The 27,774-nt window shown below is 34.7% G+C and overlaps 1 protein-coding gene across 4 annotated transcripts in view; it reads right to left on the reverse strand.

The window, feature by feature from the left end:
• Hibadh (3-hydroxyisobutyrate dehydrogenase) overlaps window positions 1-27,774 on the reverse strand; it is a 101,515-nt gene that overhangs the window by 7,134 nt on the left and 66,607 nt on the right. For all 4 annotated transcript variants that reach the window (XM_026407476.2, XM_026407477.2, XM_077795984.1 and 1 more), the window contains 2 exons: window positions 4,562-4,695; window positions 2,812-2,888 (listed from right to left, as the gene is read on the reverse strand). In XM_026407476.2, the coding sequence (XP_026263261.1) occupies window positions 2,812-2,888; window positions 4,562-4,695 (211 nt within the window). The remainder of the gene's footprint in view (window positions 1-2,811; window positions 2,889-4,561; window positions 4,696-27,774) is intronic.

Here is a 27,774-nt window from a genome sequence, read left to right on the forward strand (position 1 = left end):
CTAGGAACCCAATTAGAAAGTGGAAAGGTCTAATAAAAAAGAATTTCAAAATATATTATATACCAATATTTTTCACTCTTTACTTTTTTTTTTTTACAACATTTTAAAATTTCACTAACATCCATAAAGGCTCACTGTAAAAGAATATAGGGTCAATAAGAATTTTAAATGGTAAGATTTTATTCTTCTATTAAAAAAACAAAGTCCCAGAAAAAACACTGACTTACAAGAATGAAATTAATCAGAAATGATCACTTCTCAGGAATAGGTAACTCAATTTATAAATACTGACACTAAATACTCTAAAAGAATTCACTTCAAAGTGAACAGAATATAAATGTGGCTGAACCACTTTGATGCTATACTACTTCGTGGGAATTTACTACTTGGGAATTTATGCTTGCTGATGCCAATTTTCTCTTTCACCTTGCAAAGCTCAATAAATCGTGGTCACTCTCTATACTCTATTAGAGAACAATCCTGTCATTTTAAACCATGTCTGTAAACCATGGAGAAAAGACAATAGCAGAAGCACTCACTTTTAGGGCTTTCAAACCACCGACAATTTTGTAAGATAAAGTGCTAAAATCCTAATGTTATGAAAATGAGTAATTTATTAGTTGTAACACTAGAAACATAAATTATTTTAACAGTTAAATAAAATGAGTAAGTTTTTGTCTTGTGTTCAGACTTTTAGTATATATTTTATGTGTCTGTATGTATTGGAACATATGTAGAATTTTGGAAAAATTACATATTTTAAAGTTTCATATTTCTAAATACTATTTGTGATAGTGTATCAAGGCCACAAGTCAGGGAAACACTAAACTCTATTTATTACTTCTGCTCTTAAATGTCTGTATTTGGAATTATATTACTTTTCATTTTTTTCCTTGAAAACACACACTATTAGTAACCAAAGTTTTTCATTTCATTATATACATTTTATTTAATTGATTTTCTACTCTTCTTTCTTAGCTGATACTTGGAGGAAAACATCCACAAGCACTTTCCTATACAAAACTTCATTTAAGAAGGGCATCTAATCAGAGTTCTAACAGGAAAATTATTCAAGGAATTCCAGAAGATGCCCCACTGTGCCTAAGGAACACCCTAACCCAGTGATGCTGCAGGTACTAAATAAAGACTAAATGGCAGAGACAAGGGCATATGTCATATTATGGTATAACATAGGTCCATCTAGGCTTTAACTTTTTATGATACATTCACTTATATCTAGAAAAATGGGAATAAAATTATAAAGATGCATATGCAGGGGCTGGGTTGTGGCTCAGCAGTAGAGCGTTTTGCTTAGCATGTGTGAGGAGCTGAGTTCGATCCTCAGCACCACATAAAAATAAATAAATAAAATAAAGGTATTATGTTCAACAACAACTAAAAAAAAAGTTAAAAATTAAGAAAACAAAGATGCATATGCATAGTAATCCTGCTGTCAACAACAATTTAATTTTGTATGCAATTTTTTGGTTCCAGAAATTTATATTTTCCTCTTCCAAGAAATTAGTCTAAAGAATGGACATGAAACCAAGTTACTAGAAACCAGTTTTTAAATATGATAAGTGACTCACAGCCTACAACTGGCCACAATACAGACACAAAACTCTGAAGGCCTCCCTATATACTACTAGTTTTATTAAGGTTTTATAAAGATATGCCTTACCATCTTATAGACATTCAATTTTAAAATGTAAATGGTACAGGATATTGATAAACCAATTAGCACTGATGCAAAGCAAATTCCTCTTTTATCTCAATTACAACATGACAACTTAATAGGTCAAGATAGTTTAACATCTGAGACAAGGGCAATTCAATAAAACAACAGTATCTTGATATGGTAATTAAGAGGAAATGTGAATCCATTACCATGTTTTTAAAAATATCTCAAGCACTTTGGCTCATTTTATTGCTTGTATCAAAAGCTGTGATATGAACCACTACTCTGCTTTGTGATATATTTGGTTAGCAGCTTGGTGAATGTGAGTAAGAAAGCACCTGAATAAAACATCTTGCTTACTAAGCATTTTCTAAAGTAAGAAATGTATATTTATTATATTCACAAAATGTAAAATATTCAAAAATTAATTAGGTGATTAATCATTTGTAGCATTCCTAAACCAAAAGATTAAAGGCTAAAATTAAGACATTAACCTTAAGTATTCTAAAAGATGAGCATCTGTAGTAAAAACAGAATTTCTGAGTCACTTTAAGCAAAGTATGAATGACATTTATTTTAAAGACAGATCCTAATGCCAACTAACCAAACTACAGGCAAGTTAAAATGAAAGTTATGCATATGAATTGTAGCTTTATGAATGCAACCAAACTACCAAGAACACTTTTAGTACAGATTTTGGGGACTATATTTAGAATAGGTACATAAAACTAGTCACACTGTAGCATAAACTTGAATTCACATACATTAAAGCTGTGTTTCACACAGATTTTTCCTGACACTGCCAAAGAATGTTTAATTTTTATAGTAAAAGTGTTCCTTGCATTTAACATAATAGAAGAAATGGGACCTTCCATATAAAAAAGGATAATATAACTTAAAATGCACAGTGCAGTACATTTTATGGCTATGGCAAAGAGTATTCATGCTCTCCAGGGTCCTATTGCTTGTCCAATAAGCAAAGTCTATTAAAGTTCAATAATGAAGTGCTTTCAAAATGTCCCTGGATCAATTCATTTATCTCTCACAAACATCAGGTTTTTTTTTAATACCAAAACTCAAATAGGAAAGCCAATAAAAACTGTTAGTATATGAAAATGTACTACTAGACAAACCTGATTCCAAGATTCATAGCTTCAGCAGTTCCAATCATACTAATAGCTAACAGCATGTTGTTGCAGATCTTTGCAGCCTGAAAAAGAATACATGCGAAATATCTCTATTTTCACGTTAAAACACACAGGAAATTTTTCTTTGCCAATTCCATAGATTTCTTTCTAAAGGAAGCAGCTTTCAACTGTTGATTCTCATGCAGCATGCTTCCAAAGCCCAATGGCTACCCCACAGCAGACATGGGGATCTCTTCCACTAGGTCATAAACTCACAGTGGTGACCCAGCACCTACTATGGGCTCAGCACTACAGGGAATATCCCTCCATGTGGTATGACTGCTCTTTAAGGGATGGAACTTAGAACTCACTGGGAATGGGAATAATATGCTACATGGAAGGCAAAAACTGAACAAACAAAACAATAAAATGACACAATATATGGCAGAGGTTATGAGGCAGAGAGAGCATAACTTCAGAGAAACAAGATCACCAAAGACAAGAGGTGGAAATCGTCTCTCAGGAAGCCAAAGGAGGATATAAATAGGCAAGGAAAAGAAAGGAGGAGATTAGAGTAAAAGATAAATATATAAATAAAGGGGATTAAATTTTTAGGAGCATTAGATGTTTCTGGAATTAGTAAGAAAATTACTCATATGTATAGAGTTTAGGAAATGGTGAGAAATTTGATTGTTGAAATTGTCAAGAGCTTGTTACCAGCTATGAAGGCTAAGACAGAGAGCTAAGATTTGATGTTAGGAAACAGGAATCTACTCAAAGTTTCAGAAAAAAGAAGTACATATCATGATACAAGCACCTTGTTAGTCTTGGTTTTGGTTATTGTGTTGCACAGAGTGATACATTTGGCATCTAGAGACCTATTAGGCCCTCTGAGCAGTAAACTAGGTATGAGATAATGAAAGAAAGATTGGACCAGGTCATATGTGGCATGGACAAGATGGTCAGCAATCAGTCACAGAAGCAAAACTCCACAGAGCTTAAAGAATGACATATAAGGTATGGAAACAATAAATGTACCTAGGATAATACAGAAGTCTTGCGTGAGAGAAAGAGAGTACTGGTAACTAAGATTAAAGCCCTGTTTGGGGGCTGGGGATGTGGCTCAAGCAGTAGCGCGCTCGCCTGGCGTGCATGCAGCCCCGGTTCGATCCTCAGCACCACATACAAACAAAGATGTTGTGTCCGCCAAAAACTAAAAAATAAATATTAAAATTCTGTCTCTCTCTTTAAAAAATTTTTTTTTTAAAAAAGCACTGTTTGGAAGAAGGAAGGAAGGAAGAATTGAAGGAGTGTGTGTATGTTAGGAGTGGGAAGGGTACAACTTATTTGACTTCATAGTTCAGTATTGTCAATCACCTCATATTTCTAGATGAAATTATTTGCTTTTCAAGAAAAATATTAAAAGACATAGGTTACTTCTACTTGACTGTAGTATAAATGGAGCTATAGCAAGTAATTACAAAATCAGATGGAGGGCAACAGTTACTCAAACAACACGAGCACCTAAACAGAAATAGTTTTAAGGATGATTTCAGGGGTGACATGCTAAGATCATAATGATGGAAATTTTGATATTTTTTAAAAGTTTTATTTTAATAAGTAAATTGGCTGGCATCTGCTTAAGCCTACCAAGAATGAGCAGAATAAAGAGAAAAGAGAATGTGGTCAGGAAATAGAAAACACCATGAGCCAATTTTGCATCATTATATCAAGGTCATTAATGTGACAATTTTACCTGCCCGGTCCCAACAGCTCCACAATATACCACATTGGAGCCCATGCACCCCAGCAACTCTTGGGCAGCAGCAAATTCCTCTTCGACTCCTCCTACCATAAACGTTAGGTTCCCAGACCGAGCAGCTCCCACACCTGAATCATTTGGGTGTAAAGAGACAGAAGCAAAAGGATACATTTGTTTAAATGTTCAAATAGTAAAAGGAGAGAAAATCCCAAAACCAAATGAAAACATCTGGCCTCCAAATTGTATATATACCACATATGTCTAAGATGCTCTACATCTCCACAAGAATATTTCAATAATCAAGTGCCATGAGGTTAACCACAAACAAAAAGAGACACATAGATTTAATCTTACTCTCATTCTCAATTCATCTTAAACATTTTGGCATGATACATATAGGATTTTGAAATGCGAATTTTATTCTAATTCATCTATTATTCTCCTTAGAAACCTATTCCATGATAGGTTTGCCTGGGCTCTGACAAGCACAGCAGCGGCCAGAAGGATTTGTAAAGAGATATAAAAAGAGAGAACTTGCTCTCTCGCCCATAAACAAGAAGGCATTTCAGGTGGTAAGATTCTTTTTGTTAAGAGAAAGAAAATTTGTTTACTAAGACTGATTATTCCTGTGTGTACTTTCCAGATCTTGCTGAGTTGCTTAAGGTCTTACTAAGTTGCTGAGGCTGGCTTTGAACTCAAAAAAATCCTCCCATCTCAGCCTCCAGAGCCACTGGAATTACAGGTGTGTGGCACGGCGACCAGCCATTCCTGATTTATCTTTTAGGTAATTCATTCCTAGTGATATGAGCAGAAAGTAGAAATAAAATTTAATTTTCTTTGGCTACTTCTTAATTCCTTTAACAAAGACTTCATTGATTAAAATGACTGGAAAAACAACTTCTAATTTGACATATAAAACTTGGCCTAGGCTTGTCTAAAAGGGCACAGAGAGCCTCGCTCATTTTATTAACATTAAAATAAAAGCAAGAGTATCATTACTGCTTTAGTATTGAGAGAAATCTTAATTCATAATTTTCAAGTGAGGTTTTGTTCAAAAATAGGAATGTCTACAAGGCACAGTGCCACACACCTATAATCCCAGCAACTGAGGAGGCTGAAGCAGGAGGACCGCAAGTTTAAGGCCAGCCTCAGGAACTTAACAAGATTCTATCTCAAAATAAAATTTTAAAAAGGGCTAAGGATGTAGCTCAGTGGTAGAATGCCCCTGGGTTCAATCTCTAGTACTGAAGCAGGAAAAAAGGGAGGTAAATGGAAAAACTATCATATTATAATTTTTGCTTTTATAACTTATTTTACATACAGCTAGGAATAAAGGAACTATAGCTGTATTAAGTATTGAACCTTGCCATTAAATAGATAGCTATAAGTAAAGGCCTCCTTTCTGATTTAATTTATTCAATAAAATAAAGCTTTGACATTAAAAAAAGCCAAGAGTTTCTTATTTCATTCAAATGTAATATTTTGCTATTGCCAACTTCAGTAGCTTTCTCTTTTGTAGTTCACTCTATTTTTAACCAATTATTAAAGGCAAAAGAAGGTAGCATTGTTAGTCAACAACCTTGGAGGAAAGAATGCCCACGTTATAAAAGCTGGAAACACTTGCACATACGGTTGAAATTACATTATTTCACAATATCTTCCAACACACTTTGGAATGGATTATGTACAAAAATCCAATTATACAAAAAATACTTTCAATTATCTGACCTATGTCATTTGAATATTTGATAATACTGATGTTTAAGTGGCTGTCATTTTGCTTGTTTCTAACTTACTTCACCAAGATGGTGAAACCATTAATGTTTTACAATTATTTTGTTCAATTTCTTTAGCTATTTTTATTCAAACCACATAACCACTCTTTCTCCTAATCCTGTTGATCTGACCTAGAGAAATTAAGTAGACAATTTAAGTCAAAGCTTACAAACAAATCCAGCACTATCCATCATAGGTCAACAGCTTTGTATCTAGATTACAGACTGCTAAATAGCTTCAGAGAGTCATTTATTAAAGGAAAATTAATGCTGACAATGGTTCTCAGCTGGTTAATCTTTTGACAGGTGCACTTTCTCACTTGTTCAAACACATATTTCAAAAAGAAGAAATAAGTTATTTAAGCAAGAGCAGACCACAAAAGAAAGAATAATTTGTCTTTTAATTCTGAAGTCTCTGGTAGTTCCACTCTTTCTTCCTCTCAAAGAGGTGTTGTAATCATTTCTGACTTTATCATAACCTATATCCTAATGCAAGGGTCTAACTAAACTGGGTAATTTTAAAGTTTGGGCATTTCTTAGGACCAAATCTTATCTTTCCATATATATTATTTTACCCATATGATACTATCAAGTCTAGTCCTATTGCAAAGGCATAACTAGGACCTGAGTTATTCTAAAAGAAACCTAAGCATTTTGGACTAAGGAAAGAACATCTAGGAAGCTGGAACTCAAAAACTGTGTAGACATTTTATGAATTTCAGAAGACATTGTATGGATTTTAATGTCTACCAACAGTAAACAAAAAAATGTATGTATTATATGGCCATACCATTTTAATTCAAATCTGTTTTCCAAAAGAAGATGTGAAATGCATACTCAGTTGCAAGAATACTGAAAGAAGTATTTACAGTTCAAGGATCCCTAATCCAAAAAATGTGAAATCTGGAATGTTCCAAAATTTAAAACATTTTGAGCATCAACATGACACCTCAAGTAGAAAACTCTATACCTGACCTTATGTGACAGGACGCAGTCAAAAATGCAGACGCACTAAAAATACTGTGTAAAATTACCTTCGGGCTATGTCTATAAGGCATATATGAAACAAATGAATTCCTTGTTTAGTAAGCCCCCCAACCCCAAGATATCTCATTACATATAAGCAATATATTCCAAAAATCTGAAAAAATCCCAAATCTAAAACACTTCTGGGCCCACCAGATGAGGGATACTCAACCTATACTTTACTTATGTATTTTAATAGTGGTATATAAAAAACAAAATATATTCTACGCTTAATTTTACTATGGCATTTATCATACTTTATTAAATCTTTGATATTCTTTTCTGAGTTTTCCTATGGGGTCACCACCGGGGTCTTGCTTATGTCAGCTTCCCCATTATCTATCGCAGTATATGATATATTCAATAGACAAGTGGAAAACAGAAGAATAAGCATAGTAGAAAAATAGTTAAGGATCTGGAGATATAATATCTGGGTTTGGGGATATATTATCTGCTGGATGTGTGATAATAAACAAGATTATTTAACTTTTGAGTCTCAGAGTATAAAATTGGAAAAGCATTAATAACTTCTTCATAGAGTATGAATATGTGAACATATGCACTAAAATAAAAATGCCACTTAAATATAAGGGCTTAATATTTTATAAACTTGGGCTTACAAAGTAGGTGTTTAATTCCTATTTGATTATTTAAGTCATGAATTCCTCTGGGATAATCTTGGCCTTGTTTGCTAAATATTAAATGATTTGTTCTACATCCATAAACAACAGAAGCAGGCCAGCCCAAGTTAAGTATTACAGAGCAGTCCATGTTAAGACCGCAACATTGTGAAGACCTCTTGCAAAATCTCTCAATGGGAGCAAAGTATGGGAAAGGTATGAGAAATGTGCATTTGCTTCATCCATTCAACACTATTAATTGGATGCCTGTTAGTATCAGGTCCTGTGATTAGCTATAGTGTCAAGGCTGAATCACCTTTCTCCCTGCTTCTAAGAAGATATAAACCTGTGATCTGGCCACTTCTCTGTCCATCACTACCACCCTAGTCTGAACCACTGCCATCTCTAGTGTGGACTTCTGCAATAGCTCCTATATGATCTCCTTTCTGCTCTTGCCTCCACAGTCTGTTCTCCATATAGCAGCCAGAATAATCCTCCTAAAATATAAACCTAGTTCATGTGTCCTCTCTTTCTCAACCTTCCAAAGGCTTCCCATCACTTCCAATATAAATCCAAAGTTCTACAAAGCCCCAGAGGGCCCTTTAACATGGCCCTTGGCTACTTCTCCTATGATATTTCACATCATTCTTTTCATCACTTGCTGCTTTCTAGCTACCTTGGCTTCCTACCAGTTCCTGAAATAGGTCAAGCATATTCCCATACCACAGCCTTGCATGTGTTCTTCCTTTTGCCTTGAATGTTCTTCTCCCAGGTATTCATGACTTATAGCCTTCACTTCATTCACATCTCTGCTCAAAATTCACCTCTTCCAAGAGGCTTTCCCTGTTCACTCATTGTAACAATCCAAAAGAGCACCTTATCACTCTTGATCTCCTTTTCCTGCCTTAATTTCATTCACAGTACTTACTACCACCTGTTTAAGACCTCTGTTTCAGTTTGTCTTCTCCACATGAACATTTGCTTCTTCAGGGCAGTGACTGCTGGCTCCCTGACCCCATATCCAAAGTCTGATACATAGGGGATGCTCAGTTAACCGATTATTGGTTCAAAGAGAAAAATATGCTGTGGTTTGGTGTGTCCCCCAAAAGGGCACATGTTAGAAACTTATCCCCAATGTGACAGTGCTGAATGGACAAGTTTGAATCTCTCTCACATACTCTCACACTCCTACACACTCTCTTGTCCTATCTTTGCCCTTCTGCCACAGAATGATGCTGCAAGAAGGCCCCCGCCAGATGCTAGCCCCTTGATCTTGAACTTCCCCACTGCAAAAAGTAAATTTGCTTTTCATAAATTATCCAGTCTTAGGTGTTCTGTTATAGCAGCATGAAAAGGTCAAGAAAGTAGACGGTAGGGAAGGAAGACTGAGAAAATGAACAACTACAGCGAGTACTGAGAGCTAACTGCTTTCATGGAGATCTGCCAGATCTGCCCGGGATCACAAAGTGTTTTTGTCATTCTAGCAAGTCACTAAATACCACTTGCCCTAAGTTTTTTTTTAATTATGAAGTGAAGCAGACAAAATAATCACTGAGTTACTTTGAAGCTTTTGAAATTCTATAATAATTTGGGTTTCTCGAATTCATATACATCCACATTTGAACATTCATCAAATTAACACACAAACCAAGGTGATGTTTCACTTTGTACAAATAATATATAAATTGTTTCAAATTAGAAAAAAGAAGCTGGGTGCAGTGGTACATGCCTGTAATCCCAGTGACTCAGGAAACTGAGGCAGGAGAATCGTCAAGTTTGAGGTCACCTTTAGCACTTTACTGAGGCCCTAAGAAACTGAGTAAGACCCTGTCTCAAAATAAAAATTAACAAGAGTTGGGGGTGTGGGTCAGTAGCAAAGTGCCTCTGGGTTCAATTCTCAGTACAAAAAAAAATTAATTTTCTAAGTACATTAATTAAAATCTACCAAGTAGTGTGGTTGCCTATAGGGTTTATCTAACACTTTCTGGTGATGATGTTTCTAGTGATTCCATTCCATGGCCCCAGAATCAGAAAAATTGAACTCATTTGTATAGACAAATAGAAAGATGGATGTACACATCATTTAAAATGGGTAGTTGACTACCCTGCTTTTAAGATGATAGACGTCTACCACTTCTCTTGGCAGTATGTTTTTATTTCAACCAGCCTTACAAGGAAAAGTGCTTTTAAATATAATCAAAGTCTCTTAGTTGACAAAATAAAATTTGATCACCCAAGATTTATATATCTCAGTGGTTTTCAACCCTGGGAATGAAGACATAGTCCTTGCCCTCAAGGAGTTTGAAATCTAGTACATGTGATGGTGGAAGGGGTGGTGGGAGCAGAGCAGGAAATGGGGAAGGGATAAGAAAATTTGAATAATAAAGAGAGATGCATGCCTCAGGAGAGGTATAAATATAGTCAAACACAGGTTCACAAATTAAAAATTCCAACAGCAAGCATCTATTCAGTGCCTTTAACAATTTGCTAAGTCTTTCTGCTAGGTGGAAAGATTCAACAAGTAAGCATATTTTTCTTAATCAAAAAGCAAGACTTATTTTGTGGTAAAGAGGATATTTGAAATATGACTATTCCAGAAAGCCCAAAATGTAAAGCTATGGTAGACATAGAACAATAAAATGTACTTGGGGAAAAGATATGTATACCCAGGTCTAAAATATAATTAGGGAAAAGAGATGTACACCCAGAAATAAGGCTAAAGGTAGTATCTTATTCCAAGTGTCAGATGAATGAGGGCAATCACAATCAAATCCTGATTTCTTCTTTCCATCCATTTTTCAACCCCTGTCATTGAAAGAATAATGAATTCTCAGAAAGAGAAAAGGTGAAAAAGGAAACAAGAAACTATTCTCAAAGAGTAATGGTTTTACTGACAACAGGGCAGGCTTGTGGAAACTTTTATAGGAATATAAGAATTCTGATTCCACTTGCAAATGTGGTTCAGAGCAGTTTAGACTAACATGAATAGAGCAAGAAATTCAGCAGGTTTTACATATGGACACTGAGTTCTGTCTGTTATCTAATGCACACAATGCCCCACCTTCCTTCATAACAGATCTGAGTTTGCTTAGCAAAACAAAATAACTAGAGAAGAGAAAATCAGGAATAAAGAATAAGTTCAAGAGAATTACTGTACAATATAATTATAGGCTTAAAACCTCAGTTATGCATTAACGTAAATATAAGCAGCAGTTAAAAGCATTATTCACTATTCCTCAACATTTCTTCTATAGTCTTAGAACTCCACCCATTTTTTCCCATTAAGTAAGTTATTTTGAAGTACTTGCACTTTCATGTTTCAGCAAAAGAACTATACAACTCACTCTTCCTTCCCTTTTGTCTTTAAGAAGCAATGAACTTCCTTTTTCTCTCTCCTTTATATTGGTTCTGATTTTTAATCTTTGTTTTTCTTGTCAATGAACCTTAATCACTTCTGGGGTTTTTGTTTGTTTGTTTGTTTTGTTTTGTTTTGAATCAACTACCTCAAGAAAAATTGCCTTGCTAAAAAGTATTTGCAGTGGCTTGAATGTACAATGATCCATGCCTTTCCCAGGCTCTTTCCTTATATGAAATTTCTTTTCCTTCCTTCTTTTCCTGGGTAACCACTGCTTATCTTTAAAGACCATATTCATATCAACTCTGAATAGCATTTCATGGCCATAACACCCTTTTCTATTCCTTTTCCTATTCTTATAATGTTCTAAGAGATATTTCTAATAAGCATTTTTACTACCTCCTCTAATTCATGATTTTTCTGGTGTGTCTCGTTAAGATCCTTATACACAGGAATAGTTAGAATCTCACTACTCAATATAAAGCTTGTGTGTGATAAGTGTTAAATTTCTTCTTAGAAAGTAGGCAAAGCAAAATCAGTGATTAATAAAATGACCAAGAATACTAATTAAGATTAATTATGACTTCATGTTTTCTAGTTTATCAAAATAGCTCAACTTTGTTTTTTTGTCCCAGGGATTGAACTCAGGGGTGTTTAATCACTGAGCCACATCCCCAGCACCCCCACCCTTTTTGTATTTTATTTAGAGACAGGGTCTCATTGCCACATCCCCAACCCCCACATATTTTGTATTTTACTTAGAGACAGGGTCTCATTGTGTTGTTTAGGGCCTTGCTAAATTGTTGAGGCTGGCTTTCTTGATCCTCCTGCCTCAGCCTCTGGAGCTGCTGGGATTATCGGCATGCACCACCAGGCCCAGCTTCAAAATAGCTCAACTTTTTAATAAAAATGAATTATATTCTTGAAAACTGTTTAGAGTAGATATTGGTATTCTTATTACACAAAAAATAAGTGTGTGAGGTAATGTACATGTTAATCAGCTCCATATAGCCATCCATAATGTATTTTTATTCTAAAACAACAATGTTATGTGATAAATATATACCATTTTTGTTTGTCAATTAGTCATATTTTTTAAATGTTCAGCTTTGGAGTAGCATGACTCGCCATATGTGGTACTGGCATTTTCACTTACCACTGCATAAACAAGCATGAACATAAGTGCACATGTATGGGAACATTACTATCTAGAGTTAAAAAATGAAAAAGATGTGATTTGAATTAAGAGACCTGGGGTGAAACCATGGTTCAAGGTCACACCACTGGACAAGTCATAGCCCTCTCAGTCTTGATTTCACCATCTGAAAGAGGTAATAAAAACACTTGGCAAATACTTTAAGTTCAAATGAAAGAATACATTGGAAAGGTATTTTATATAGTTATTATACAAGTGTTATAAAAAATTCAAATGTAACAACAAGCTGAATGGCATGTTAGGCTTAAAAATGTTCATTGAGTAGCATTTCTAAGTGATATGTCTAATAGCACTTTGGCCTAACAGTAGCAAATAACTGAAATTTGGAATTTAGCCTTGTTGAAAAGCTGAACCAAAAAATAAACCATGATGCAAGCAAGTGCTGATGACCCAGAATAACCACTTTTAAATCAGAAATGAGGAGATCATTTTTTATTCTATGACTACTGGAAAGAAGCCTTCAAATTCAGAGAGGGAAGAGATGCAAAGCTAAAGCATTACATTTTCTTTACTACTGTAAAAACCTTGCTGCCAAGCACTCCCACTCAAATATAGCAAAACATAGTAAATCACTTAATTTACTCAAAAGAACTTAAATGTTTTAACCAGTCTGCCATCAAAAGAGATCAAGAAGAGGACCAATGGGACTTGGGCTGCAATGTGAGCCGTCTTTAAAATGCAATTGTTCTAATCATTTTCTACAGATGCAGCCTCACAAGGGGCTGCTGTCACAGGGACCATTTACGACTTGTTATGGTGTCTCTATTGTTTACCAGAGACATTCGCTGAAAAAGGCGACAGCTGGGACAGAAAGCTGCTACTCAACGAACAATATAATCCCGTGAAAGTAATCAACAAATTTAAGGGTGTTAATTAACTTTACACTTTATCATGTTCAATTAGTTGTCCTTTCTAGAAAAGATTGCCGTGCACAATCAGTTTAGAGCGTGCCATGTTTGATTTGTAAGTGATCACTGTTTCTGTTTCAGAGTCCATGTCAGATGTTCTCTTGGGTTTTGGTGACACAGATGAATGGCTCTGCACATGTTAGGGGTGATCTGGTTTAACATAAGCCAGCATAACATAACCCCTTGTTAACACTACTTCTGGCATTATCCAAGCTGGAAACAGAAAGCAAAAACATTCAGAGCACCATTCTTAGAGTCAGATAAACAAAGTTTGGTTAGCTTTTCCTGAAATAAACACAGATACAAATACATGGAGAAATAAGCAATTTTTCATCATTATTTTTCAAAGTAAGACTTGTCTTTCAGAGGCATGTTTAGGATCATTTCCTCCCAGCAAGATCCTGAAACTCCGCTGCATTATGCACAAAAAAAGCATCACTGTATCCTCAGATTTTACATAATGCAGATAAGTCTTTTCATAGCAGCTGAATAAATGCTAGAGATGTGTTAAGTACTGGCTTGTACCAAATTCTAGAATGTGACTTTTAAATCCAGAAACTGTATCTTGTGAGTGTGGGAAATCTGCAGGGAAGTATATTTAATCTATGAATGCAATTTGCCGTCTATCTTACCTTTAATGCACCTGTTCCTACTTACTAATAGGACAAGGGAAAGCTCGTGATGGAGTGACAATATATTCAGTATTGCATTTTAATGAAAGTCACTGCAGTTCCTCTGAATTGATGAATAGGGATTTGTATCAAAATATTTTATAAGCCATTGATGAGATGAAGAAAACCCAAAACCAAGGTTTGGCAAGAGGTGTCTATCTTTTAGAAAACAAAAGGAACATGTATCTATCTTTTTTTTTTTTTTTAAAAAGCTGCTATCTACGTAGATTTTGAAATATTTTTACAAGCTACACTTTGTTGTTCTAGACATGCTATTTCCTGCATAATACACAAATTAAATGCATATAAATAATTACAAGTGATTAGCTAGTTATCACATATACAAGGACAAAGCTGAACTTTTTCAAAATAGAAAAGTTAACTCTGTAAGCTAATAATGTCCTAAGTTAAATATTAAAGAAGGAAATTATAGTCTATATCTGAAACAGCTGAAACCACAATACACAGCAGCAGAAAACATTTGTTTTCTGCAGAAGATCTGCAGGGAGAAGAGAAGCGGTCGATAGATCCTTAAATTGGAAGCAATAGCCGTTCTTCTATCCCAAGTTGGCAGCTGCTACATTTGCAGACCTGGTTCATTATTTACCCATAATGACCATCAAGCTGCAGTCAAAGTCAGATCACAACAACTGTCAGCAGCTCTTTTAATTAGCCTTGTTTGAATTCAGATAAATATCACAATAGCCCTGCTTATGCTGAAAGAGCAACAGAATGTTCTGTGTGGAGCTAGGGTGGCTCAAGAAGGACCAGTGCAATACAGAAGCTCAGAAAGAAACGCAAAGCAGAGCTTTAGGGTATAGTAAGTCAATGAATGGAATAGTACGCTTTCATTTTGAAGCTCACTTTTAGAAGTAATTCCCTTGCACAATGCCCAAGGTTCAATCTCTGGCACTGCAAAAATACATACATACATAAATAAGCAACTGACATTTGCCCAGATCAAGATGGTGCCCAATGTCAGGCTGCAATGAAACACAAGGCTCCTGAAGGCCAAATAGCTACAGCCTAAGTAGAAGTGACTTAATGACTTTGGAGAATATGAGTTTTAAAACTCAGTCTTGTGAACATGGGTGTAGTTCAGTGGTTGAACACTTGCCTACACCACAAAAACCAAAACAAAATTCCATCATGTAACCAATATATCTTTCAATTTTAAAAATAATTTTTTAAATGTCAAATAAAGAATCTTTCATTAAATAGCAAGCAATCTTAATGTCCTTCTCATTTTACTTTCTTAACATATTCTGCATGTGGAGTTGGATATTGTCCTAAAAATTTCATATACCTTCCTTTCATTCAGCAATATCAATCACAAAGTAAAATAAGACTAAGAGACAAGTCCTGAGGAATGCAATTACTGTCATATTCCATGCTCCTCTGGATCCACCCTCTCCCAGTTTGATGAGAAGAATAAACAAGCATAATAATCATCTGCCTTCCATTCTATAGAGAACTGATTGTTCACAGGAGGTATTGTAACTGGTAGGGAAAAGGAAGTGGTGGCTGGTAGACAAGAAAGGGTGGAATTAAGGAGTAAGTAAGCTAGGCATAGTGGCCCTTGCCAGTAATCCCAGCAGCTTGGTAAGTTGAGGCAGGAGGATAGCAGTTCAAAGTTCAGCAATTTAGTGAGGCCCTAAGCAACTTAGTGAGACCCTGTCTCAAAAAAAAAAAAAAAAAAAAAAAGGGCTGGGGATGTGGATCACTGGCTAAGCACTTCTGGGTTGAATCCCCAGTTTAAAAAAAAAAAAAAAAAGGAATAAGCAAAAGGCAAGATAATAAACTAATTGCAACAGCCTGTAAACTGTGAATAACAAAAAATTAAAATTAAGTCGATGCAGAACTAGTAAGATGCACGAGACTAACCAGGACCTACCATCTCTGAAATCCACTTGGAAATCCCTTGAGAATCTAAACTGCAAATTTTGTGGGGAAAGCCTAGTTGGAGGTGTCCACTTCCACATAGTATTTGAAAGTGGTCCACTCCTGCCACTCTTGTTAGGACCTCAGCCACTGTGTACCTTTGCAACCACTTACAATGATGCATGACATAAACTGAAGGAAAAGGAGTTAACCAGATTTGCATGAGGAGAAAGGACACATTACTGTTTACACTGTGCATTCCACTTGGTTGTTCCTTACTGAGGGGAAAAAAAAAAAAAACACTCCTATGGGAAGTAATTTTAAAATTATATTTTTAGTCAACTTCAAGCACTAAAACCTTGGAATAAACTTTTATAGCATGCTGTGAACCATATATGTGATAAAGGCAACTATTTACTAAATGTTGATAATGTAAGTGGGGAGAACTCTATCTGGTTTCATGAGAATTAATCATAGCAGAAAGGTATATTTCTTGCTTTACTTTTTTTTTTTTTTAAGAAATGAATAAGCCATATGTATTAACCTATCTTGGATGATAGTCTTCTCCCTCTTCACCCCTTAATACAAATGATCTCCTGACCACATGCACAGCCAACAGCTACAACTTGTTCAGTATACTGAGAACAAAGACCATAGTCAATCTGTGAGTTCCAAATCTAGAGTCAAAATTTCAACTATCTATTGGCCATTCCTTATTGCTGGCCTTCAGAAGCACAACAAATTCAATATATTCTAACAACTTTTGTCTTCCCATTCTCTCTTTCAAACATTTCACTAATTGGCTTCTTTTTCTGCATGTGTATTCTCAGTTTAGACCCTACTACCTATGTGTACTAGAAGTTCTATGAAAGCCTTTCCCAAGGTTAGTTCCTTAGATTGCTAGTTCTACAGGATACTAATGGTGATATAAATTTACACCTATGTTTTGCTTCTGAACAGTAAGTTTTTCCATCCTGTTCTGATAAGAAATCCTGCCCTCTGGCCAAAGAACTATACATGTGGACAATAAGAGTACCCCACGTTCATGGCAACAGTAACTCATCTACTGGGGGCCAAGATAACCAACAGAATTCTGCTCTAAACTGAGGTTGCTAAAGTAGAAATACAAAGGATTAAGTGACACTAACACTATCAGGCAGCTGAGCTCTGGATCCAAAACTAGGCTAAAAAAAAAAAAAAAAAAGCTGATTTTTGAGAGTTTTTAGAAGAGTCAATATAAGTTTTTGATTTTATTTTAAAAACCATTTTGTATCCATTGTTACTTCTTATATTCTATTTTGCTCTTTAGAATCACTTTTCTTTTTACTGAAATACATGATTTAGGAATTTATAAAGTAAGGTTATTCTATTGACTGCCTTTCTCCCTTTTCATGGAATTCTGACTTGTAGGATCATTTTGTTTAATCCTCATTCCTTGACCCACCTTGGCCAGTTTCATTCATTTTTCCCTCTATGTGATTGGTTGATTAATTGATTTAGTACTAAGGAGTGAACCCAGGGGTACTTGTGAAAGACTAAATAAGCAATGCTTGATACAGAATAGTCTTTCTTGGTCCTCCAGCAAAGCTGAGCACCTTTTCATAAAAGCCAATATATACTTCTTCAGTAAATTACTTATCATATATTTCTTTCTTTCCTCCTGATTTCTTGATCTTTACTTGTTCATTTACCATTCTTGTTATGCCTATTTTTTTTATATCTTGAAAATATTTTCTGAAAGCCTATCATTTTTTTTTAACTTTCTTCTTCTGTCAATGTTTTTAAACTTTGTATCTTGTCACACAGATATGTATGTGTGTGTTTAATTCTTGGATTGGTTAATATTTTTCTTTTTTGTTTTTTTGATCATGTGTCATTTCAGAAAGTTTTCTTTATGCAAAGATGAGGGATATATTCTATATTTTTCTCTGGTCTTTTAAAGCTTTTTATTTTTAAAGTTCTTCAATCCATCTGCTATTTATTTTAGTGTACAGTGTTAAGAATTTGCCTTGCAACAATGAACTCAACTGTCCTAATGTAATTCATTAAATAATTCACCAATTCCTCCACTAGTCTGACTACCTTATTCAGATACTAAGTCCCCATATAGACATGGGTCTGTTTGGGGACTCATTTCTGTCTTCTAACCTACTGTATATTCTTGAGCAAACACCATACTGTTTAAATTATTATAACTTAATATTATGTTCAGATATCTAACAGAATCCTAATTGTCTTATTAAAAACTTTCTGGCAATTTGTATTGATGTATTCTTCCAGAAAAGTTTAAGTTTTTTAAAAAGAAACAATATGGTTTTGCTTTAAAATTTATATATTCTCTCGAGACTTCTTTTATATACTTTATCAAGCAGATAAATGATATCTCTTCATTTATTCAGATCCTCTGCTCTTCATTTTAATTAATATCCACATGGTATGACATTTTCCCTTTCCTTTTTAGTCTACCTAAAGTTATAAATATATAACTTATAAAACTTATAGATAGCACATACTTGGGTCTCTTTTTAAAAATTCAATCTGATAATATTTCAACATCTGTATTACATTTATATAGCAAAAATTCTGCTATGTTATACTTTTTATCATAACCATCAGACATATTTTAAAGAACTTAAAAGGAAAAAATAGTTTATCATATTTATCCAATTTCTGTTGCTCTTTTTCATTTCTAAAGTTCCACGGTTCTCTAAGGTGTCATTTACCTTTTGACTGAGGAAATTCTTTTATGATTTTTTGTAGAGCAGGTCAGTCAACAATTAATTTTTTTTTTAGTATTCTTTTAGCTGTAAATCTCTATTTCACTTCATTTCTCTTAAGGTTACTTTTGCCACATAAAAATTCTGATTTTAGCACTTTAAAAATTTTGTTTTACTGCCTTTTGATGTCTGAGATTTTTCTGATCATTCCAATCATTTCCCCTGTAATGCATTATTTTTCTCTGGTTAATTCATGATTATTTTTGTCTCTGGTCCTAAATGGTTAAATTATGATAATTTGGGCATAGATTTCTATCTGGGGCTTACCAAACTTCTTGAACCTGTAAGTTTAAGCTCTTAACCTCTGTTTTCTTCAAATGTTTTCCTGAGCCACACTCATTTCCTTTTGGAATCCCAATGGCACAGACATTAGACTCTTTGATATTGTCTCACAGGATCGTGAGGCTCTGTTCAATTTTTTTTTTAAAGATTTCTTTTTCTTTCCATTGTTCAGATTGGATACTTCAGATTCACTGACTCTTTGTAATACCTACTCTGCTTGTGAACATTCTTCAAATTTCTGATTATTGTACTTTTCAGTTATAAAATTCTCATTTTATTCTTTTTTCAAACTCCTATTTCTTTATTGAGACTTTCTGTCTTCTTCTTCTTCTTTTTTTTTTTTTTTTTTTTTGGTACAGGGATTAAACTTAGGAGCACTCAACCACTGAGCCACATCCCCAGCCCTATATTGTATTTTATCTAGAGATAGGGTCTCACTGAGATGCTTAGTACCTCACCATTGCTGAGGCTGGTTTTGAACCCTGGATCCTCCTGTCTCAGCCTCCAGAGCCACTGGTATTACAGGCATGCACCACCTCACTCAGCTCCTATCTTCTTAACTTTTTGAAGTGTGGTTCTAATAGCTATTTTAAAGTCACTGGCTGATAATGAAGCATCTTGGGGTAATTTTGTGGTTGACAATTTAATTGTTGTTTCCCTTGAGAATTTATCACACTTTCTTGGTTCTTTCTGTGTTGAGTAATTTTTTATAGTATCGTGGACATTTGGAATATCATACATTATGAAACTATGGGTCTTGTTCAGATTCTATGAAGAACAGAATTTCTGTATATACATACAGAAATAGTACGTGTGTGTGTGTGTGTGTGTGTGTGTGTGTGTGTGTGTGTTACCAGGCAATCAACCAGATTAGGGTCAGGTTCTAACCTACTTTCATAGGCTGTAGTTCAAATATCAGTTCAGTTTTCAAGTCTTTTGCAGTGCTATTTGAATCGTCCCACATATGCACCAGCCTGAATCTAGGCTGATATTTAGGAGACTGTCTACTCCATAGCTAAACTCATAAAGCCTTTGGTATGCTCTTTAGGGTCACATTCATGATGTATTCCTCAGGGGCGGCCTCAGAAGATCATACACGTATCATTTTTTTTGATGTTCCTTCTTATCTAAGAACTATTCCCAACCCTCTGACATTCTAGTATCCCACCTCCAATCCCCTTTCTAATGCACTTGACTAGAAAGTCCTATACTTTCTGCCACTGGGTCTGTCTTTAGGGCCAAGCAGCAGGGAAATAAAAGATATATATATATATATATATATATATATATGATTCCTTCACATTGTTTGGACCATAGTTCTTCTGCTACAAGAGAAGGATTCTGCTCTTGGATTTTTAGGTATCTGCTCAGCTATCACTGCCCCCACAGAATAGCAACTTCAGGAGTGAGGCTCCTATGGCAGAGCTATGAAAAGAAAAAACAAACATAAAACTCCCTTCTTTCTTCTCTGTATTATGAAAATCTGCTTCCTGATCTTGGACCAGAATAACTGTAACTTGTGCACCTTTAAATACAGGCTGAAGATACAAAAGATGGTGGTGGCAAGAATGGGGAGGGCCAGAAAACTCACTGCCAGAGCTTTTGTTACTTCAAGTTCATTCAGTCCAAGATTTTTAGTCAGATTCAGTAGGAGAAGAAAAGAATGTATTTACTCCCTCTTAACACACTGGCACCTAGTCATCATTCTTGAAGAAAAGTTTTGCTGGGTGAGAATTCTAAATAGATAGTTGTCTATCAATATTTTGACAATATTGTTCCACTGTCTTCTGGCTTCAATTGATCTTATGAAGTATGCTACTGACACAAAAGACTGCATATTATACAAACTCTACATGCACATTTACATGATACTTGTAAAATATGACATTCTAGAAGAGGTAAAACTACATTGACAGAAAGTAAATCAGTATTTACCCTGTGCTGGGGAAGGTACTGACTACAAAGAAACAAAAGGAAACTTTCTGGGTAACAGAAGCATTTTATATCCGAACCATGATGATAGTTATATGAATATATATAAATAAAATTTGCAGCAATAAATTCATCAATCTCCACATTTAAAATGGATGAATTTTATTATATACAAATTACACATCAATAATGCTGGGACAGGACAGACAGACTTGAGGGCCATTCTACTGTTCTTGCATAGCTGATATTTTTTTCCCCTTGTTGTTTTAAATATTTTTCTCTTGTCTTTGGTACTTTAAAATTTTTCTGGCTACTTAGTAAGATTTCTTTTTCTTGGTACCAGGGGTTGAACCCAGGTATCCTCAACCCTTTCTTTTAATTTTTTTTTATTTTGAGAGAGGATCTTGCTAAGTTGCTGAGGCTGGCTTTGAACTTGCGATCTTCCTGCCTCAGCTTTCCCCATTTGCTGGGGTTACAGGCATGTACCACCATGCCTGACTAAGATTTCTTTTTTTAATTCCTATTTGGCATATCTTGCACTTCCTGTTTCTGTGAACTTATGTCAATTCTAGAAAATTATCAAACACCATGTTGACCACTCCCCCATCCCATCTGAAACCTCAATTAGATGCCTTGTTTAACTTTTTCTTTCTAGCCATGTATCCACGTCTTTTAATCTTTCTTTAATACTTTCCACCTCTGATTCATCTTTACATTTGAATAACTTCTACAGACTTTTCCTTCCTACTTAGTAATTATCTCTTCAGCTTCCATATGCTATTTAACTCATCTACTGACCTTCAGATTTCAATAATTTGTCCAAATACCATCAGTCATTTCTGATATGTGCCAGTTCCTTATTCATTGTTTTCAATTCCATCTTTTATTTCTTTAAATGTTTTATATATTGTGAGTTCATGTTCTTTTTTGGGAATTTCAAATTCTGTAATTCATAAAAATTTTATCTGTTCCTGTTGGCTAGTCTGGTGACTTGTCTTCTTTGTCTCTGGAAATTATTTTTAAATTGTGAGCTTATATTTAATGTACTTAATATTTGTAAACTCTAAGTGTCCTGGATTTAGGATAACTTTCTCCGAGAGGATTTTTATTCTTTCTATGGGCAAAGGCCCTATTAACCCAACTTAGAAGCCCTTAAATTTATTGGTTGGGTATTTTCCCAATCTGGTAATTTAATTATGAACTTTACACCCATGGATTCAGGGCTACTATTACAAAGACTCAAGGGTTAATATACTTTATTTCTCAACTTACATCCAGATAGACAGATTTTCTAGCCTCAACCAGTAGGCAGAACATTCAAAGACTACTCTTTTTCCCTGAGGGTAAGGCCTCTTCTTGGGCGTTATGGCCTATTTTTAGGAGGGGAGATAAGGGTTGCCTTCTTCACTTTGTGTGAGCACAAGGTCTGGGTTCCCATTATCCCATGTTTCATATTTACCCATGAACATTAACCCTCAAAGCCCATGGTTCTCAAAACCAGCATCTGCCCCTAGGCAGTCAAAGCTGCTGGGTTTATGTATCGTTCTTATTTCAGGTTACTATTCAATTAGTTGGTCACTGAAGATTTCTCTTATATTTTGAGGAATCTAAAAAGTATTTAAAGTATGTTTAGGACTGGGGATGTAGCTCAGTGGTAGAGCACTTGCCTATCATGGGTACATGTCTTACCTGGGTTTGATTCCTAGCACTACAGGGAGGAAAAAAAAGAGATGTGTACTGCAATTCATCTTGTACATGGGTATTTTATGGCAGTAGGCTATTTTAATATATCCAGTCCTCCTCCATACTGTCAGATGCAGTACACAGCTTTATAAAGAAAAAAGGAGAGGATGAGTGGGTGGGTTTCTTAAGTGTCAAAGGAAAGATTTGTTTCCTTCTCATTTTTTATGCTAGGATACTTTTCACTCTTTTCTGATAATAAAACAGGTTTCATCTCTACTATTAGCACCAATACTACTCTAAAAATTTACAATAGCATGTTGCTTTCATAGCATCTACTTTTATATGTGAAACCAGGAAGTTTTATCTAACTAGAAATAGCAGTCAATCAAGTTAATGAAGACTTTCTGTGAAAGTAATCTAAAAAATACTAGGTATTTGGAATCTCTAGATCATTTCAATTTGTGCTTTACTTTTTTATTTTACAATATCTTAAAAATATTTACTATCCACTAATTAAGTATTTACTGGATATCTTCTGTATACAAGGAACACACTCCTGGCTCTTCAGATTATACTGAATAATTAAGGTCCAATTCTTGCTCAAATTGTTTTGTGACCCAGACATGCATTGCTGCATTATAAAATTATTTCAATAAAAAGGAAATTCATATAGCTCCGTTGATAGAGTGCTCGCCTCGCATGCAAAGGCCCTGGTTTCAATCCCCAGCAAAACACACACACACACACACACACACACACACACACACTATTCATCACCATTAATAAAAAAAAAAAAGTTAAAATTCTCAAAATTCAAATGATGGAAACATCACATTTGGGGCATAAAACTAGAAGAGGAGAAGCTTCACTGAGAAGATCAGATTAGTGTGAGCCAAGAAAGAGATTAAGATTGTGATGTTCTAGTAGGGAATGACTTGGGACAGACAAAGAAATTCCAGCTGAGGTAAAATGTAAAAGCTAAAACCTGGCATATAAAAGTATGAAAATTATTAATAAAATAATAAATAAATGTATTTTAAAAAAAAACTCCAGAAACACTGACTCATACTTCATCTTCGAATTTGCCATGCACTTTTCCAATTCAGAACCTTTAAACCTTCCTTTTCCTCTTGGAATGTCCTCACCCAACCCCCACAATAAACAGTAAACATCTACCAGTTCTTCAGGAGAGCAAATGGCCTAGAAGTCAGATCTGTTAAATGTGGATGACCTTAACTATATCTTCAGCTTATCACGGGACTTGTTTATAGCTCTGTTATGACCATTATCAATCCACACAGTAATGCAGTGCACTTTCTACACCCATCTCATTGATTGCAATGTGAGTTCCTCAAGAGCAAGGACTATGACTTATGCTAACAAAGTGCCTCATATATGCATTATTTCAAAAACAGGAATGGAGAAAGTATAGGAGAAAGGGGGAAAAACTGTGAATTTTCTCGCATGCACTGAAGGAACTCTGGCAGACAGTGAAGAGCCATTCTATGTCACTGGCTGAGGAGAGAGGAGCAGTCGCCAACTCTACAGCAGTGCACTGTCCAATACAATAGCTACCAGCCACATGTGGCTCTGAAAATATGTCTAGTTCAAATTCAGATGTGATTTATGTGTGACGCACACCATATTTCAAAGACAGTATGAAGGATCCAAAATACTCCAATAATTTTCAGATTCATTACATCTTGAAATTATAATATTTAGATGCCTGAGTTTAATATAACATGCTATTAAAATTATATTCATACATGTTTCTTATTACTTTATTAATTTTTAATGTAGTTATACAAAATTTAAAATTACATATGTGCCTTAAATTATATTTCCACTGGAAATTTGAACCTGAAAGATTAGAAAAATTGAAACTGTAAAACACTATAAATAGGAATCAAAATAAAGAATTGCTTTTATAGAAAAGATGAGATTTAACTTTAAAACTAAATTAGTGACTTAAGGGGCAAAAAGGTAAAATAAAGGCCTAGAAATCAGAAAAGTCTGTAATGAAAATACAGAATTAATAAAACTCTAGAGATGAGACAGTTGAAATATTTTAAGTAAATTCCCACAGGTCAACTTAGATTCTACAGTTTAGAAGAGGGGAGAAAGAGGCAGTAGGCAGATTTTTCTCGAAGAATGGGAAGGACTAGTTTTCTGGCTTGCATTCCACCCTGGACTACAGAAATTATTTTACACAGAAACATGACACTAATAGTATTATAATTTAGAGATATTCTAGGTTGACTATAGTAGAGGCAAAAATAGGGGCCTAAATTTATTAGAAAATATTGTTTCCAAGGAAAAGCATACCTCAAACTTCAAATAGGTAATTCTCCACCTGTTTGATTTATAAACAAACAAAAAACTCTGCAAGTTTACTTTCTATCATAACAAAGTACATATATAGGTTTAAGCATGAAAAATTTTTTCTTACTGTTCTTCTAGGAGAGGGAAAAAATGGTCATGGACACCTCCTTCTCTAATATGAAATTTATATACAGTACTTAACCACTGGAAATAATATTTTAAAAGAGCTAAAAAATTGAGTTCAAATTCACATATCCTTCATTTTTCTTCTTCTTCTTTTTTAAATAAAGCATAAGAAATTTGGAGCTATTGTAAGCAAAAGATTATTTTAATTAAATTCTCAATTCCCCTAAAAATAAAGCTATGAAAGTATTAGGATAAAATTACATTTGCCTAATATTAATTTAACATATTAGTGTAAGTTACATCTTCCTCTTAGGAGATTTAATAGAGAATTCTTTATAATCCCAATGATTTACAAAGAAGGTAGCACAGGGCAAGTTAACTATTAATCTGATGTTCAGACAAAACCCAACTTATTGGACAAAAGTCCTCCAAAAGTTTATGGAAAAAAGTTCCTGTGAAGTATATTCTACGATCTTCTCTAATATTGCAAACCTTAACATTATAAAATTATTTAAATTTCCCCAGGATAAAATTATAATGCCAAACTCCCTTCCGAGTAGGCTTTTTATTGAAATTTTTAGCACTTCTAATTTATTTTCTAAGAATCTCAAGATTCAATCTATTTACAATGTAGTTAAGGAAAAAAACCTAGGTAACAAAATGATTACAATGGAATTACAATGGATGGTAAGTGCCCTAAATGTCAGTGGTTCGCAAGAAAGGTCACCTCTACCTAAATAGGATATCAGGAGGGGCTGGGCTTCTGGCTCAATGGTGGAGAACTGGCCTAGCACATGGCCTCAGCACCACATAAAAATAAATAAATAAAATAAAGGTACTGTGTCCAACTACAACTAAAAAAAAAATTAAAAAAAGAGAATACCAGGAGGCAATATCTATGTTATACTTAGAAATTTGACAGACCAAAAAAAAAAAAAAAGGAGGCAGAGATTAAAATCCCAGTAAAAGAAAGCATCAATAAGAACTATGGACCTGAGTAAATGAAATATGTAATTTAGGAAATAGTGATGGTTCCAGTCTGGCTAGATTTTAAGGCACATGAAGATAAAAAGCAGGAAACAAAAAGAAAACCTAAGTTGGATTCAGAAGGTGGAAGACCTTGAATGGCAGGCTGAGAAGACTAGACTGGAATGGAACATCAGGAACCAGAGGTTTCTGGACAATGTGCCAGATGCGTACCTTGGGTGGACTGAAGCAAACCCAACAGTGAAGTATTGGAGATAACAGCAGAGCAGTGGCATCTACTAGGGGTGGTAGAGGCAGTAAAAAGTAGAGGAAGTCTGAGCAGCAATGTGCTGATGTACCTGCTTTCTAAACAAGAATGTACAGGATTGTTTTCAAGAAACAAAACACATGTGCATATGTTCAGCTTTTCCCCTATTATTAGAAGACCTCCTCTTGGGCAACCAGCCTAGTCTTTAAAAAAGAAAATCTTTTTTATCACATGAGTAGGGAAATCTGCCTTTTCCTGAATGGATTCCGGCTGGACAGGCTGAGGAAAGCCATCTGCTCTCAGCAGTAACAGCAGCAGCACATTAGCCTACATGCATACCATCTTCCCTTTGCTGGTTAGCTCAGCTCAAACTGCCCACCCTGGGATTCCTTTAACATATGCAGTAAAAGTCACATTCTACTTCTCACTGAATCAAGGATGGAAAGCTTGAGAACATGCAGTCACTGATAAAATAAAATGGCTGATTCCCATTAAAGCTGAAGAGGAATCCAAAGAAGCAAAGAAAGAAATTAGGTGAGATAGAGCAGAGAAAAGGGATGGGTGCAAGAATAATGCATGAAGACTTAAAGGAAAGAAGAAGGAAATGATCAACCATTACACCTATGTTCACTTAAATTTAACTTGTATTACAGCAAAATGTTAATTTTTAAAAATAACTTTTGGCCCACAAAATGGGTGGAGGTAATAACAAAGTTAATTATATCTCATAATTAGTAATTAAGATTATGTTAAGAAAGCCTTTGGCAATGTACTCTCTAATGATGGAGGACTGATATCTGAAATATAATAGTATATTAGCATAACCACATATGCAAAGTACATAGAACCTTGTCCACAGTTAACTTGTCATTGAATGATTAAATATGAATTCATAATTAGAAAAATCCACACTGTAATTTATTGGCTTTCCTGACTGTTCTGGTTCATTAAAAGTTGATTACTAAATAGTGACCTCTAGTGGCTCATAATTTTCTAATGCTATATTATTTCTTAAATCAGCACAGATTTTTTTACCCAAAATAAGATAATTACTTCTCCCTATAAAAAGAAACGTTCCTTTTTCCGTCCTTAAAATAAATTTGGTGTGACAACATAAAATGCTATAAAGCTCTCCTGCTTCTGCCCAAGTATCACACATTCATTAACAAATCACAGCTTAGCACCTATCTGTGAGATCCTGGGCTGAGAGTTAAGGGTATTTTATTACTAATTAGCTACTGATTCACTAATTCTTTTCTATCCAATAAAAAATTAAACCAGCATTGATACAATTGTCATACTACTATCTATTCATTGCTGATTCACAAGACATATGCTGAAAACACACATTTTAAAATTCAAAAAGACAGTAATTTCTGATTCACTGTATACTAAACTT

The sequence above is a fragment of the Urocitellus parryii genome, chromosome 3 (assembly GCF_045843805.1).
Source record: "Urocitellus parryii isolate mUroPar1 chromosome 3, mUroPar1.hap1, whole genome shotgun sequence".
NCBI lineage: Eukaryota > Metazoa > Chordata > Mammalia > Rodentia > Sciuridae > Urocitellus > Urocitellus parryii.